We start from the raw sequence: 16942 nt of genomic DNA on the forward strand, positions 1-16942 counted from the left end.
CGCGCGAGGTAGCGCTAGGAAAAGACAACAAAGGCCACATTCGTTCACACTCAGTCTCTAGCTGTCATGTATAAAGCACCGAAACCACAGCTCCCTTTCCACACCCTGACCCCACAAAACTTTCCATGGTTTACCCCAGACGCTTGACAGCACGTCGACCCCGGTATAACACATCGTTCCAATTCACTCTATTCCTTGCGCGCCTTTCACCCTCCTGTATGTTCAGGCCCTGATCGCTCAAAATCTTTTTCACTCCATCTTTTCACCTCCAATTTGGTGTCCCACTTCTCGTTCCCTCCACCTCTGACACATATATCCTCTTTGTCAATTTTTCCTCACTCATTCTCTCCATGTGACCAAACCATTTCAATACACCCTCTTCTGCTCTCTCCACACTCTTTTCATTATCACACATCTCTCTTACCCTTTCATAACTTACTCGATCTAACCACCTCACACCACATATTGTCCTCAAACACCTCATTTCCAACGCATCCACCCTCCTCCAGGCAACGCTATCTATAGCCCACGCCTCGCAACCATATAACATTGTTGGAACCACTATTCTTTCAAACATACCCATTTTTGCTCTCCGAGATAACGTTTTCGCATTCCACACATTCTTCAAAGCTCCCAGAAACTTCGTACCCTCCCCCAACCTGTGACTCACTTCCGCTTCCATGGTTCCATCCGCTGCTTAATCCACTCCCAGATATTTAGAACACTTCACTTCCTCTGGTTTTTCTCCATTCAAACTTACCTCCCAATATCTATCTATCTATCTATCTATATACATACATATATATATATATATATATATATATATATATATATATGTATATATATATATATATATATATATATATATATATATATATATATATATATATATATATATATATATATATATATATTGGAAAGGATCACAATTTAGCGCGTATATCAAGTGACTGTTACATTTCTTCTTTAATCTACCCTGATGATGTGATTATTACACGAAAGTGCCCTTGTGAACTTAACGTGTTTCATTTCCCCGTGGACTCATAGGAATGTACTTGAACACGCGCTAAATTGTGATCCTTTCCAATATATATATATATATATATATATATATATATATATATATTCATAATTTCTTTCCCATCGATGAAAAAACTTGATTTAATCAAGCCATCGTAATGAATGAGGTGATTTGATATTGTTAATTCATAATACTTTTAAGTCATAATGAGGTTGGCAAATAGTTTCATTATCATTATCTTGAATAATCGCCGCTGGTGATATTCTAATCCAAACATAAAGACTAATCTATGAATGGCAATATGTACTTTACAATTTTGAAACTAAAAATTCATTACCATAAACACCCGAGTGGCAATATTTCTCTCTCTCTCTCTCTCTCTCTCTCTCTCTCTCTCTCTCTCTCTCTCTCTCTCTCTCTCTCTCTCTCTCTCAGGTAATAAGTAGCAGGCAACCATCGACCAGGTAAGAACCCGGTATTGGGACTGGTTACTAACGACGCCGCGTAAATAGTAAACCTAAACTTCAGTGGCTGTCAACTTCCCTTTTCTCCTGGTCCACATTGTTACCAGCTCCTTCCACCTCACCCACACAGGGTATTGATAGCATTCACTCCATAAAACCCCCCCACACACACACCCTCTCTCTTTCCACCTCACACGGAACACTCAAGAACACGTAACTCGCATGAATATTAATCTCACCTCTAAATCCTGCTGCGGCGAGCGCTACGCTTTAGCCCAGCCTAACCAAACCAAACCTCGGCAGAAGAATAACCTCATCTCTTGTTGTCTTCCCTTGCAGGCGACGTCGCTGCAGCACCTGCCCGGCATGAGCAATGGGTGCTCCTCCCTCAGCACGAAGACGAACAGCAGCCGCGAGGACCTCTCCCAAGAGGTCAGCGACATGAAGCACAAACACAGAGGTGAGGCACAAGGTGAGTTGAGGGGCCGTCACGGAAACACAGAGGTGAGGCACAAGGTGAGTTGAGGGGCCGTCACGGAAACACAGAGGTGAGGTACAAGGTGAGTTGAGGGGCCGTCACGGAAACACAGAGGTGAGGCACAAGAAGGTGAGTTGAAGGGGCCGTCACGGAAACACAGAGGTGAGGCACAAGAAGGTGAGTTGAGGGGCCGTCATGGAAACACAGAGGTGAGGCACAAGAAGGTGAGTTGAGGAGCCGTCACGGAAACACAGGGGTGAGGCACAAGAAGGTGAGTTGAGGGGTTGAGGGCCGTCACGGAAACACAGATGTGAGGCACAAGAAAGTGAGTTGAGGGGTTGAGGGCCGTCACGGAAACACAGATGTGAGGCACAAGAAGGTAAGTTGAGGAACCGTCACGGAAACACAGAGGTGAGGCACAAGAGGGCGAGTTGAAAGGCTGTCACGGAAACACAGAGGTTGGGTCGTTAGGAGGTGAGGGGGAGGAGTGAGTTTGGACCCTGAAGCAGCGGTGAGGCAATAGGAACAGAAGCTTGAACAGCGGCAACTAAACCGAGACATCAATACTGAGTTGAGGTGATGGATATAAGCATAGAGGTGAGGTACAAAAAGGCAAAGGGGTGAAGACAAACACGCAAAGATGGGACACAAAGAGGCAACGGAACATAGGCACGAAAGTACTCTGCTAAAGGACGGGAATAGGTCTTACGCACAAAAAAAAAGGGTAAGGCGGTGTTGGGGATGGAACGAGGTTCAGAGAACAAAGGTAACATTCGACGAGGTGATGGAAATGAGAAATACGACAACTGAGGCACCGGGAGTTGAAACGATGAGGACTTATCCCCGGCTTGTCTGTTTCATGACTGGACGGAAACTGCTGGACGATCCCTAGTTGTGGTCCTTGTCTTTTATGGTCAGTAGTATATCTTTAGCCATTGCCCTCGATATTTCCAAATCATTTGAGGGGATTTGGCACAAGTCTTTGCTGAGGAAGCGCGTCACCTTTGCCTCTTCTGACCTTCTCTTTTCTTCAGTACAGGGTTTACCTTCCCTAGATATGTCGTCGCAGTAGAAGCTGATGATGTATGTAGCTTCTTGTTCTATCAACGGTGGTGTCCTTCAGGGTTCTATTCTATCGTCTCCACTCTTTCCATTCTTCATGAATTCTCATCTCTCTTTATCCTGTAACCAAATTCATCTGTATCCGGTGATTCCAGTTTCAACAGCTCAGTTCACTTTCCTTCCCTATATCATCCTGATGTTCATTATTTTTTCTCGCACTGAACAAAATTGCATTCTTAGTTAGGACTCTAAGCATCATCTGCAGACAGGGCTGGAATGAAGTGGTTAATTTCGAGTTTCAAAACACAGTTTTAACCCATATTTCTTCTTCATTTCCCTCGAAACCTAGTATCAAATTTCAAAATACTACAATCCATCCCTGGAATAACAAACACTTGTTGGACAATTACCATATTCTCCTCTCTGTCCTGAAATTCCCACATACTAAACATCACAAAATCGGCTTCCTAAAAGCTGGGGTTGTTCTTCATCTGGGAAGATATTCCGTATCTACTGGAGGTCATGTTCGCCCTCGTATGAGTTACTACTTGAATGTCACTAGTTCTTCTTCTTCCACTTCTCTTTAGGCAGCGATGGAATCAAAAGCTCTCCGCCTTATCATCTCTCCTGCTATCTCTTCTTTTCAAACATCTGACATGATGACGTTCTTTCCCCCTCTCTGCTCACAGGTTTCAGTCATTTCAGCAACTGTTCTCATGACCCGTTTGCAAGTACCATGGCCCTTGCCTGTATCCCATAGTTTCACTTTAGAGACCAACCATACGAGGTTTTGCCGTTATGGATCCTCCTCCATCCTCGTAGAGTGAACCTACTGAAATCTCTTCCATCATCCGTAGTTTTATATCATTTCATAATCTCTCCACTCTAAAGCTGGTACTACCAAACACCAGAGGAACTCGAAACAGTCCCTGTTATACCTTGCTATCTTTTCTGTTACTTTTTTTGACGTCGTTTCAGTCGACATGACTACGGTGCGAGCAGACTTATATGCCCATATCATTTCGACTACTGTTAAAAAAAGAAAGAATACGAGTCCTTTGGATGACCAAGGCACTGTGTACTAGCCTTCATTGGTTACTAGATCTGTTTCTCAAAGACATGGGTGCGTAATAGCTGTCTGGTGTCTGAAGGTACAACCATCTCCCCTGATCGGATACTTCATCATGCAAAGTAGAGGATCGGGATGTCCTACTGTCCCTCTTGAATTAATTCCCACCACACTGTCCAAGGTGAGAACTCATGCATGAGGCATATATTTTCTGAAAGCGTTGCCAGTTAATGCATACTTTGAGGAGATCTCATCACGGCTCTGTGACGCTTCTTCACATGCGAGCCAGAGACATAAACAGCCTACCTCGCCAACAAGTGTGTTTAAAGAATGAATATGCAAGCGTCCGTCTGCCTCAGGGTGGGATGTGCAAGCGTCCGTCTGCCTCTGGGTGGGATGAGCGCACGTTTGTCTGCCGGACGAGAGAAGTATGGAGGTATGGAGGAGGGGTTATTCTAAGTGCATTTTGTACTCCTACCGAGTGTTGAGGGAGATCGGACGTTTTCATAATATTCAACCACAAAAATGGTGAACTCGATGAGCGAGGGTCGTCTCCACGATAGCCCCAGTAACGAGGTATGTCAGCCTTGAGGAGGACCGTGTGGGGGATGCGTTTTACAAGCGTTTCACAACCCCTTACGAAGCCCGTAATTTGTTGTGTCTCAGACAACAACGTATGACAAAGATTTGCTTTCGCTACCCGAGTCGCCTTGCACCATACCATAAGCTGGTGAACCAAGGTAGTGACAAGTGGGACTTAACACCGCTCTGTGTCTGATGGGGAAGCCAAGAGCTACATTGTAGATAAGGCGCTTAAGTTAGCGGTGGTGCGTATTGCTGTAATGCTAATGGAACTCAGCCGCCGCCCCCTCACCCACCCTATGGCTCACTTCGCTCCCATGGTTCCATTCGATGCCACCTCCACTCCCAGGTATCGAAAACACTTCACTGCCTTCAGTTTCTCTCCATTTGAACGCATACTTTAGCTGACTGTCCCTGTCCATTGCTAAACCGAGAAATTCCACGATTCTCAGATTCATTCATTTTCGCAGTATATATATATATATATATATATATATATATATATATATATATATATATATATATATATATATTCCTTGGGGATAGGGTAGAGAGAATACTTTCCTCTAACCCTCTGTCATCTGTTCATGAAGGCTACCTCGTTAATCAGTCAATGGCGAATATGTATTAGTATATATATATATATATATATATATATATATATATATATATATATATATATATATATATATATATATATAATGTATGCCATACAGACACCAACGTCATCAGCGTTGTGATAACTGACTAGCTCTGGATGCACAGCAATCGACGTTGCCGTCCTGACACCAAGAGGTTCGCCGCTCCCGCTGTTCCCAGCAGGTGTGACCTACACACACACACACACGACAACACCAGAGCTTCAGAACTTGGTCTCTCTTAACACACACTCTCAGCCCACGCGACGTGAAAGGAACACAAAGCAGATTTCCCCTGTCGCCCTCGAGAACATCACGTGTCTTTCCGGGGAAAATTCTTGATAGAAGGGGAAAAAAAAAAGAGGAGAAAACGGTAACAACCAGATGGTGAGGGGAAGGAGAGAGAGAGAGAGAGAGAGAGAGAGAGAGAGAGAAGGAGGAGGAGGGAGGCCTGGTAAGGACGGGCCGGCTACAAATAAAGTGGAGCCTTTGTCAACAACAGCAACAACAACAACGCCAACCCAACACAAAATAGAATTACATTTCCATGTTGTTGCACCGTTGCCTCGCCTCTCCTCCCACTCGCACCTCTCTCTCTCTCTCTCTCTCTCTCTCTCTCTCTCTCTCTCTCTCTCTCTCTCTCTCTCTCCTTCTCACCTTGAACGACCTCGTTTACATTCTCTGTTATTTTCTCGACTTTTCTTTCATTTTTTCTCCTCCACCGCTAAGTCAACACGCGCGCTGAAGAGACGGATTAGCTGATCAACAGAGAACTGGGCGATTATCATCAACTGAGCATTCATGTGGATCTGTGTCAGATGCCAAGCAAGCAAGATCACCGCGACTTCTGAAGACTTCGTCAACATGGCTTGAGATATGGGGGAAACGAGCTCTGAGCGACCGCGGGAAAAGGAAATGCAAAGAAATGTAAATAGAATTCTTTCAAACGAAATGATAGAAGAAAACAGCGAAGAAATTAGAGGATTTAACCCAAGGAACTGAAAAAACGGCTTTCTGTTGTTTCTATTCGATTTTTTTCTCACAGCACCTTCTACTTCATCCGAAATTGTGAGAATCTGATGTCCTATATAAAATTTCACTTCATTCTTGAAATACATGAACTTTTCAGGCACACGAACACTCCATATTCTAAGTCAAGTTGATTACAAATGATACAACACACTGTAATGAACCAAGCAGAAATGAATCACGAATCATTACTGATGAGGGTGGTGACGTAGACAGCATGTTAATCCGTAGACCGTGTTCCCTCGGAGTTCATTCGTGCTAGTGTGGTGGATAGGGGGTCAAACTCAATGGGTCAATGGTTGGGAGGTTTGCCTAAGGTCTCCGACCCTGGAGAGGTCCGATGGAAGCAGAAAGTGTGGTCATCTCGGGTATGATAGAAAATACTTGACGATTCCTGGCTTGTCCTGTAAATTGATAATTAATGAAGGGATTATATTCTCATAGGTGCATTGGTTTTGTTTACTGTAGTTTTGTAAACCTGAAAGTACCTATGCCGTCATAATACTTATACGACTCTACCAGACCATATAGCATAAGCCACGTACACAAGAGAATTTAATCCCTTCATAAATCATCAAGGTACAGGACAGGCCAGCGGTATACAATCATTGTCCAATGCACTCCAAATAACCCCACTATTTACCGTACTTTCCTTGGGGTGGAAACCTCAGGCAACCCTCGGCCGTCGACCTATTGAGTTTGATCGCTGCCCACCTGAATGCCTAGAGATTGACGATCTTCTGGTGTTACCTAGCGCTCGACATATGACCTTTCCCTGCGAGAGCGGGGCGAGTACTGGTGACGTCACATAATAGCACCCACCGCTAATCTAAGTCCGTCATCCACCCACCATATTGATCTCTCATTGGTCGATGATTTTTCTTTGGATCTTTTCGACTTTTGTACTTATACTTCCATCATGCCCTTCTGTCCTTACACCTGATAATCTGAAAGGGGTCACGAAACGGTGCGTCGTGTTTAGTTGTGTAACTGCATACCTAAGAAGAGTTACACCACTGAATTAGCAGTCATATTCAATGAAACATATTTGAGAGAAAATCTCGTACCTATATATATATATATATATATATATATATATATATATATATATATATATATATATATATGTTTACCAAATGGTGTCCTAGCTTCGTCTCTTCGATGTACATCAACTGACTGTTATATTTCTCTCTTGTGTCTGCCATGATGATGTGATTATTACACGAAAGTGCACTTGGGAACTTTTCGTGTTTCATTTTCCCCGTGGACTCATAGGAATATATATATATATATATATATATATATATATATATATATATATATATATATATATATATATATATATATATATATATATTATAATATATATATATATATATAAAAATATATATATATATATATATATATATATATATATATATATATATATATATATATATATATATTCATAATTACCTAATAAATTTTTCTAAAGGCTCCTGCAGCCAAAGGGTAAACGACTTTCAGCAGCTGGTAAATGTAGATTCCTCTGTAACGAGAAGTTCTTTGACGGGACGGTACCCCCAGTGATACGGCCTCGCCAAAGATGACTTTCTATTCAGTGTGTGACCTCGAGCATGTGGAGTCCGGTAACACACACACACACACAATCTTTCCCTTGTAACATTGGCTGTTGTGAATAATACTGGGATAATTCTCATTCGTAATGCCAGCTTGTGCAACAACACCCACGAGACATGACCCATTGTACTCGTAACAGTTCATATCAATTCAACTCCAGTCGTAGCCTGAAGTGAGCTTCCTCTGACCTCTTCAGCACGCGGCCACCAACGCCATGCTATCCTTCATGTCAGACGTACAGGACAATACTCACAGCAAGAATACAGCCTGGCACAGGTATGAATATTGCAAGAAGACTCCTATTCGGGCAGTTCGCGGGGGACATACACAATTCACTTACAGAAATGATTAAGGAGCGCGTCCAGGCAACGAGTTTATGGGAATATGAATTCGATTTTATTGAAATACACATATATAGTGGTGATACTATAGTTTCGCTTCGTATGAAAATAAGTGTATACTGGACTGTGTAGTATTTCATGCAAAAATAAGTATGTTTTTCGCTCCTCTGGACATTGAAATTGATTGAGCTGTTATATATAAATATATCTCTTCTTTGTCATACTATTCGCCATTTTCCGCGTTAGCGAGGTACCGTTAAGAACAAAGGACTGAGCCTTTGAGGGAATATCCTCACTTGGCCCCCTTCTCTATCCGCTCCCTCCCCTTTTAGTCGCCTTGTTCGACAAGCAGGGAATACGTGGGAAGTATTTCTCCTCTATCCCCAGGGATGATATATATATATATATATATATATATAGTCAATCAAAGTTTCTCTTACTCTTTCAAAATGGATGAGTTCGAAGAGTTTTCACCTTTTGTGGTCGTTCAATACCCCTGGTTACTGACTTATGAATGTGGCTGTTGAATTCAAGATATTACGTTCCCTTCATGTTGACCCCTGAATCTCTGACGCTGACTTTACTTTCAATGTTTTCTTCTTGATGGGGCTGATGTGTTGGTTTCATTATATTGGAGAATCGGTTCACGACTTGTTTCTTTCGAATAGTAATCCTTCGAACTCCATCAGGTTCTTTTCTGTTCATTTATATACTATGTCGGTGTTTTCTCCGGTTCTCTGATGCTGTTATTTCACTCACTTGTCAGCTGCAAATTGTCCTTCTAAACTTTCATCTACGTCTGCGCTTGATATCAATATTACAACTAATACTGAAGCTTCTTCCGTTCCACTGTTGCGGTTGGAGTGGAAGATCCCTCTTCTTCATTCCTGCGTTTGTTGATTTATTGACGGTTCTGTTAATCAGAAACTGTTTCAACCCACGCCCCTGAATCATTTGACTTTGAATGTATTGCCCTGCTACACTCACTGATAAGATTCGGGAGTTTGTTTGGTCAAACTCTTCGATGAAAGTCGAAGAAAGCTCCTCAATTTTTCTCATTTCCCAGTACATGACTTGGGTTTGTGTTAGGTATTTTCAATTCATTTTACTTTATTCTATTTCTTTATGAAGCTTGTCTCTCTTTTCTCTTTTTTTATGTTAACTGAGACGGCACGGGCAGGTGAAGCCCTAATCAGAGCTATCTCATTAACGCTATACATAACAAAAAAAAAGGCGTTCTAGCTTCGTCTCTTCGATGTATATCAACTGACTTATATTTCTCTCTTGTGTCTCCCCTGATGTGATTATTACACGAAAGTGCACTTGGGAACTTATCGTGTTTCATTTTTTCCGTGGACTTATATATATATATATATATATAAGTGTTTTAGATATCTGGGAGTGGATCTGGCAGCGGATGGAACCATGGAAGCGGAAGTGGATCATAGGGTGGGGGAGGGGGCGAAAATTCTGGGGGCCTTGAAGAATGTGTGGAAGTCGAGAACATTATCTCTGAAAGCAAAAATGGGTATGTTTGAAGGAATAGTGGTTCCAACAATGTTGTATGGTTGCGAGGCGTGGGCTATGGATGGAGTTGTGCGCAGGAGGATGGATGTGCTGGAAATGAGATGTTTGAGGACAATGTGTGGTGTGAGGTGGTTTGATCGAGTGAGTAACGTAAGGGTAAGAGAGATGTGTGGAAATAAAAAGAGCGTGGTTGAGAGAGCAGAAGAGGGTGTTTTGAAGTGGTTTGGGCACATGGAGAGGATGAGTGAGGAAAGATTGACCAAAAGGATATATGTGTCGGAGGTGGAGGGAACAAGGAGAAGAGGGAGACCAAATTGGAGGTGGAAAGATGGAGTGAAAAAGATTTTGTGTGATCGGGGCCTGAACATGCAGGAGGGTGAAAGGAGGGCAAGGAATAGAGTGAATTGGAGCGATGTGGTATACCGGGGTTGACGTGCTGTCAGTGGATTGAAGCAGGGCATGTGAAGCGTCTGGGGTAAACCATGGAAAGCTGTGTAGGTATGTATATTTGCGTGTGTGGACGTATGTATATACATGTGTATGGGGGGGGGGGTGGGGCCATTTCTTTCGTCTGTTTCCTTGCGCTTCCTCGCAAACGCGGGAGACAGCGACAAAGTATAATAAATATAAATAAATATATATATGTGTGTGTGTGTGTGTGTGTGTGTGTGTGTGTGTGTGTGTGTGTGTGTGTGTGTGTGCGTGCGTGTGTGTTTATGCGTTACAAAAAAAAAATCCCTTATAAATCAAGGATGCGTCTATGCTTTTCCTAGTGTTTTTGGAGACCTTAGTTTACTATTTCGTTGCTGTCACATCATTAATCGCCTTCTGCAGCAGCTCGTTAAGCTGTCAGTTCACAGAGACAGGTACTGGGGCTCTGAACCTAAGGGTTCACCCGACAGCAGCTCAGCCTCCACTCCCCGAAGCAGCGCTAACGCAGCAGCGAGGAGGAGGGGGTGTGTTTAGCGTGGACACCTTTGAAGTGAGAAGTTCGCTAGCGAGACCGCACTCTGCATCTTCGACTGACGATCACACAAGTCTCTCTCTCTCTCTCTCTCTCTCTCTCTCTCTCTCTCTCTCTCTTTCTCTCTCTCTCTCTCTCTCTCTTTCTCTCTCTCTCTCTCTCTCTCTCTCTCTCTCTCTCTCTCTCTCTCTCTCTCTCTCGAAGCGCGAGAGTGAGAGACTGCAGCAGGGCACCAGCTTGCAGAAGGCTACCTCCGGATCGCTGTTGCGTGCAGGGAGAAAATTCCTTTTTTTTTCACCGCTTGTTAGTCCACACACACAAACACACACACACACACAACACATCCTCCCTCCATCCCTTCCTTCCTGCGTGAATCTCTCTCTCTCTCTCTCTCTCTCTCTCTCTCTCTCTCTCTCTCTCTCTCTCTCTCTCTCTCTCTCTCTCTCCCTCCCCTTTTTTCTCCCTCTCTCTTTTTCCGCTGTGTGTGTGCAAGTGTTGCAACAAGCTCTCGTGTTTGACGCGGGGAGGAAAGAAAATGGACGTACTGCTGCTATCCCGTTTTCTCTTGTAGTCTACCACCACTCCAGTGTGACCCAACCTTTGTCTATCAGTCAGTCGACCAGGTCTGTTTTGTCTGTTTATCTATATACATTTATCTATGTCCCATGCTGACTAATCTCCATAATCTCTATCTCATTGAGTCAACTGTTGTTCGCTGATGATACAGCGCTGGTGGCTGATTCAGGTGAAAAACTGCAGAAGTTGGTGACTGAGTTTGGAAGAGTGTGTGAAAGAGGAAAGTGGAAAGTAAATGTGAATAAGAGCATAGTTATTAGGTTTAGTAGGGTTAAGGGACAAGTCAATTGAGAGGTAAGTTTGAATGGAGAAAAACTGGAGGAAGTGAAGTGTTTTAGATATCTAGGAGTGGATTTGGCAGCGGATGGAACCATGGACGCGGAAGTGAGTCACAGGATGGGGGAGGGGGCGAAGGTTCTAGGAACGTTGAAGAATGTGTGGAAGGCGAGAACGTTATCTCGGAAAGCAAAAATGAGTATCTTTGAAGGAATAGTGGTTTTAACAATGTTATATGATTTTGAGGCATGGGCTATAGATAGGGTTGTGCGGAGGAGGGGCGATGTGTTGGAAATGAGATGTTTGAGGACATTATGTGGTGTGAGGTGGTTTGATCAAGTAATGAAAGGGTAAGAGAGCTGTGTGGTAATAAAAAGAGTGAGGTTGAGAGAGCAGAAGAGGGTGTTTTGAAATGGTTTGGTTACATGGAGAGAATGAGTGAGGAAAGATTGACAAAGAGGATATATGTGTCAGAGGTGGAGAGAACGAGGAGAAGTGGGAGACCAAATTGGAGGTGGAAGGATGGAGTGAAAAGATTTTGAGCGATCAAGGCCTGAACATGCAGGAGGGTGAAAGGTGTGCAAGGAATAGAGTGAATTGGAACGATGTGGCATACCGGGGTCGATGTGCTGTCAATGGATTGAACCAGGGCATGTGAAGCGTCTGGGATAAACCATGGAAAATTTTGTGGGGCCTGGATGTGGAAAGGGAGCTGTGGTTTCGGTGCATCATACATGACAGCTAGAGACTGAATGTGAACGAATGTGGTCTTTGTTGTCTTTTCTTAGCGCTACCTCGCGTGCACGCAGGGGGAGGGGATTGCCATTTCATGTGTGGCGGGGTGGCGGCGAATGGATGAAGGCAGCAAGTATGAATATGTATATGTGTATATATGTATATGTCTGTCTATGTATATGTATGTATACGTTGAAATGTATAGGTAGGTATATGTGCGTGTGTGGGCGTTTATGTATATACATATGTATGTGGGTGTATGTCGCTCTCTCCCGCGTCAGCGAGGTAGCGCAAGGAAACAGACGAAAGAATGGCCCAACCCACCCACATACACATGTATATACATAAACGCCCACACACGCACATATACATACCTATACATTTCAACGCGGGAAATGGCGAATAGTATGGAATATATATATATATATATATATATATATATATATATATATATATATATATATATATATATATATATATATATATATATTTCTTTTTCTTTCAAACTATTTGCCATTTCCCGCATTAGCGAGGTAGCGTTAAGAACAGAGGACTGGGCCTTTGAGGGAATACCCTCACCTGGCCCAATTCTCTGTTCCTTCTTTTGGAAAATTAAAAAAAAACGAGAGGGGAGGATTTCCAGCCCCCCGCTCCCTCCCCTTTTAGTCGCCTTCTACGACACGCAGGGAATACGTGGGAAGTATTCTTTCTCCCCTATCCCCAGGGAATGGCCCTGGGGATATATATATATATATATATATATATATATATATATATATATATATATATATATATATATATATATATTAAGAATATATGGTGTGGGAGGCAAGTTGTTAGAAGCAGTGAAAAGTTTTTATCGAGGATGTAAGGCATGTGTACGTGTAGGAAGAGAGGAAAGTGATTGGTTCTCAGTGAATGTAGGTTTGCGGCAGGGGTGTGTGATGTCTCCATGGTTGTTTAATTTGTTTATGGATGGGGTTGTTAGGGAGGTAAATGCAAGAGTCCTGGAAAGAGGGGCAAGTATGAAGTCTGTTGGGGATGAGAGAGCTTGGGAAGTGAGTCAGTTGTTGTTCGCTGATGATACAGCGCTGGTGGCTGATTCATGTGAGAAACTGCAGAAGCTGGTGACTGAGTTTGGTAAAGTGTGTGGAAGACGAAAGTTAAGAGTAAATGTGAATAAGAGCAAGGTTATTAGGTACAGTAGGGGTGAGGGTCAAGTCAATTGGGAGGTGAGTTTGAATGGAGAAAAACTGGAGGAAGTGAAGTGTTTTAGATATCTGGGAGTGGATCTGTCAGCGGATGGAACCATGGAAGCGGAAGTGGATCATAGGGTGGGGGAGGGGGCGAAAATTTTGGGAGCCTTGAAAAATGTGTGTAAGTCGAGAACATTATCTCGGAAAGCAAAAATGGGTATGTTTGAAGGAATAGTGGTTCCAACAATGTTGTATGGTTGCGAGGCGTGGGCTATGGATAGAGATGTGCGCAGGAGGATGGATGTGCTGGAAATGAGATGTTTGAGGACAATGTGTGGTGTGAGGTGGTTTGATCGAGTAAGTAACGTAAGGGTAAGAGAGATGTGTGGAAATAAAAAGAGCGTAGTTGAGAGAGCAGAAGAGGGTGTTTTGAAATGGTTTGGGCACATGGAGAGAATGAGTGAGGAAAGATTGACCAAGAGGATATATGTGTCGGAGGTGGAGGGAACGAGGAGAAGAGGGAGACCAAATTGGAGGTGGAAAGATGGAGTGAAAAAGATTTTGTGTGATCGGGGCCTGAACATGCAGGAGGGTGAAAGGAGGGCAAGGAATAGAGTGAACTGGAGCGATGTGGTATACAGGGGTTGACGTGCTGTCAGTGGATTGAATCAAGGCATGTGAAGCGTCTGGGGTAAACCATGGAAGGCTGTGTAGGTATGTATATTTGCGTGTGTGGACGTATGTACATGTGTATGGGGGGGGGGGGTTGGGCCATTTCTTTCGTCTGTTTCCTTGCGCTACCTCGCAAACGCGGGAGACAGCGACAAAGTATGAAAAAAAAAAAAAAATATATATATATATATATATATATATATATATATATATATATATTAAAATCGAATCAGTATCTGGTCAGCATCGATCAGTAGATCAGAAGCATCAGTGTATATCAGATGGGACGTCACTGTGTCGTTGCCGATTTCTTTCAATACATCAATTTTCAAGGAATACATGAGCGCTACCTCGCTTTTTGTAGAGCTAATGCGATACATCGTCCTTCATCATCATTTACAGCTGAACCACTTACGTATATTTCACAATGATATGATCTCTGTTCCAGTATAAATAAGCTGCTTAAGCTTCAGTACTTCGAATGTGATCTCGGCTTGCGGATATTAAGCCAAGTTTTTGACTGCTGGAAGATTTTTCATCCAATCACCTGAACCTCTCACCCCAATCTGCAAGGACGGTGATGGGGGAGTGGGAGCTAGATACATGATCATCAAGACTCATCTCCTGGCGCGGATGGTATGGGTGCGAACGTTACACGGAGGTTATGATGTCGGTGGGGGTGGCTGGCTGCCGGCCGTAACAGCGCCTGGCTGGCGACAGCGGACGCGGGGGGGAGGACGGCCGCCCGGGCGGTCAGTCAGCCGTGCCGTCCCTCCCATCACTCAGTTGTCAGAGGCTTCTAGGCAGCGGTGGATGCAGCGTGATGAGTGTGTGTGAGGAAGGTTTCTCCTCCTCCTCCTCCTCCTCCTCCCCGCCAAAGGTTCCCACCGGTAAAATATGTCGTGATTTCGCGCTTTTCTGCTTGTCTTTGTCTCTATCTCTCTCTAAGTCCTTTCTTTTTTCTCTCCTGATCCATGAGGCACATATTGCAATAGCTTTAATATCTCCTTCACACGGGGGTCTTACTTGAACAGTTTTGCCACCAAATATGAAGGAAACTGTATTCCGCTATACCTATATGATAATGCGCTATACCTCCGTGGATAATGCGCTATATCTCCATGACAATACGCTATACCTGCATGGCAGTGCGATATATCTCCATGATAATACGCTATACCAACATGATAACGCTATACCAACATGATAACGCTATACCAGCATGACAGAGCGTTATGTCTGCAAGATAATGCGTTGTACCCGTTTGATGATACGCTATACCTACCTGTTGATACGCTATACCTACCTGTTAATACGCTCTACCTACACGAAAATAAGCTTTTCCTACATCGAACTGTCCTACACATAGACAATAGAGCACCGTACTAACTCAAAATGAAGTGCTAGCCTACAACGTAATAATGAGGTATTTCTCAAAGGAATGATTAATTGGTCATAGATCACTCTCATCACCCGTCCTTCTCCCATACAAAAGGACTCTTTTTACATATCCCGCCCACCTTCATGGTGTACGGGTTAGCGTTGCTCACCGTGACTCAATCACGGATCATCCGGGGTTGAACCCGCATAGGGTACAGGAGCCGGTCCACAGTCAACCCAGCTGTTCATCCTTCTCTCGGGATTGGTCGATAAACAGGATACCTGGCTTAAGCTAAGGTATGTATATATATATATATATATATATATATATATATATATATATATATATATATATATATATATATATATATATGAGGATAGGGTATCCCTGGGGATAGGGGAGAAAGAATTCTTCCCACGTATTCCCTGCGTGTCGTAGAAGGCGACTAAAAGGGGAGGGAGCGGGTGGCTGGAAATCCTCCCCTCTCTTGTTTTTTTTTTTTTTTAATTTTCCAAAAGAAGGAACAGAGAAGGGGGTCAGGTGAGGATATTCCCTCTAAGACCCAGTTCTCTGTTCTTAACGCTACCTCGCTAACGCGGGAAATGGCAAATAGTATGAAAAAATATATGAGGAGAAGTGGGAGACCAAATTGGAGGTGGAAGGATGGAGTGAAAAAGATTTTGAGCGATTGGGGCCTGAACATGCAGGAGGGTGAAAGGCGTGCAAGGAATAGAGTGAAATGGAACGATGTGGTATACCGGTGTCGATGTGCTGTCAATGCATTGAACCAGCGCATGTGAAGCGTCTGGGGTAAACCATGAAAAGTTTTGTGGGGCCTAGATGTGGAAAGGGAGCTGTGGTTTCGGTGCATTGTACATGACAGCTAGAGACCGAGTGTGAACGAATGTGGCCTTTGTTGTCTTTTCCTAGCGCTCCCTCGTGCGCGCGCGGGGGAGAGGGATGTCAATTCATGTGTGGCGGGGTGGCAACGGGAATGAATAAAGGCAGCAAGTATGAATTATGTACATGTGTATATATGTATATGCCTGTGCATGTATATATATATATATGTATACGTTGAAATGTATAGGTATGTATATATGCGTGTGTGGACGTGTATGTGTATACATGTGTATGTGGGTGGGTTGGGCCATTCTTTCGTCTGTTTCCTTGCGCTACCTCGCCTGTCAATGAGACAGGCTTGAATAGGACATCAGTTACCCTTGCTGTCTCAGTTAACTCGACACAAAACCTACATTAATCCACACAAAATAACTCACACTCGATTGAAAAAAAAAGAAGAAAGCTTTC

General features: G+C 43.4%; 1 protein-coding gene across 4 annotated transcripts in view; it reads left to right on the plus strand.

Moving 5' to 3' along the window:
- Positions 1-16942, plus strand: part of LOC139745838 (uncharacterized) — a 239931-nt gene that overhangs the window by 107580 nt on the left and 115409 nt on the right. For 3 of the 4 annotated variants that reach the window (XM_071656434.1, XM_071656437.1, XM_071656435.1), the window contains exon 4: positions 1825-1957. In XM_071656434.1, the coding sequence (XP_071512535.1) occupies positions 1825-1957 (133 nt within the window). The remainder of the gene's footprint in view (positions 1-1824; positions 1958-16942) is intronic. The other variant, XM_071656436.1, reaches the window with a different exon arrangement.

Source organism: Panulirus ornatus, chromosome 63, assembly GCF_036320965.1.
Source record: "Panulirus ornatus isolate Po-2019 chromosome 63, ASM3632096v1, whole genome shotgun sequence".
In the NCBI taxonomy this organism is placed as follows: domain Eukaryota; kingdom Metazoa; phylum Arthropoda; class Malacostraca; order Decapoda; family Palinuridae; genus Panulirus; species Panulirus ornatus.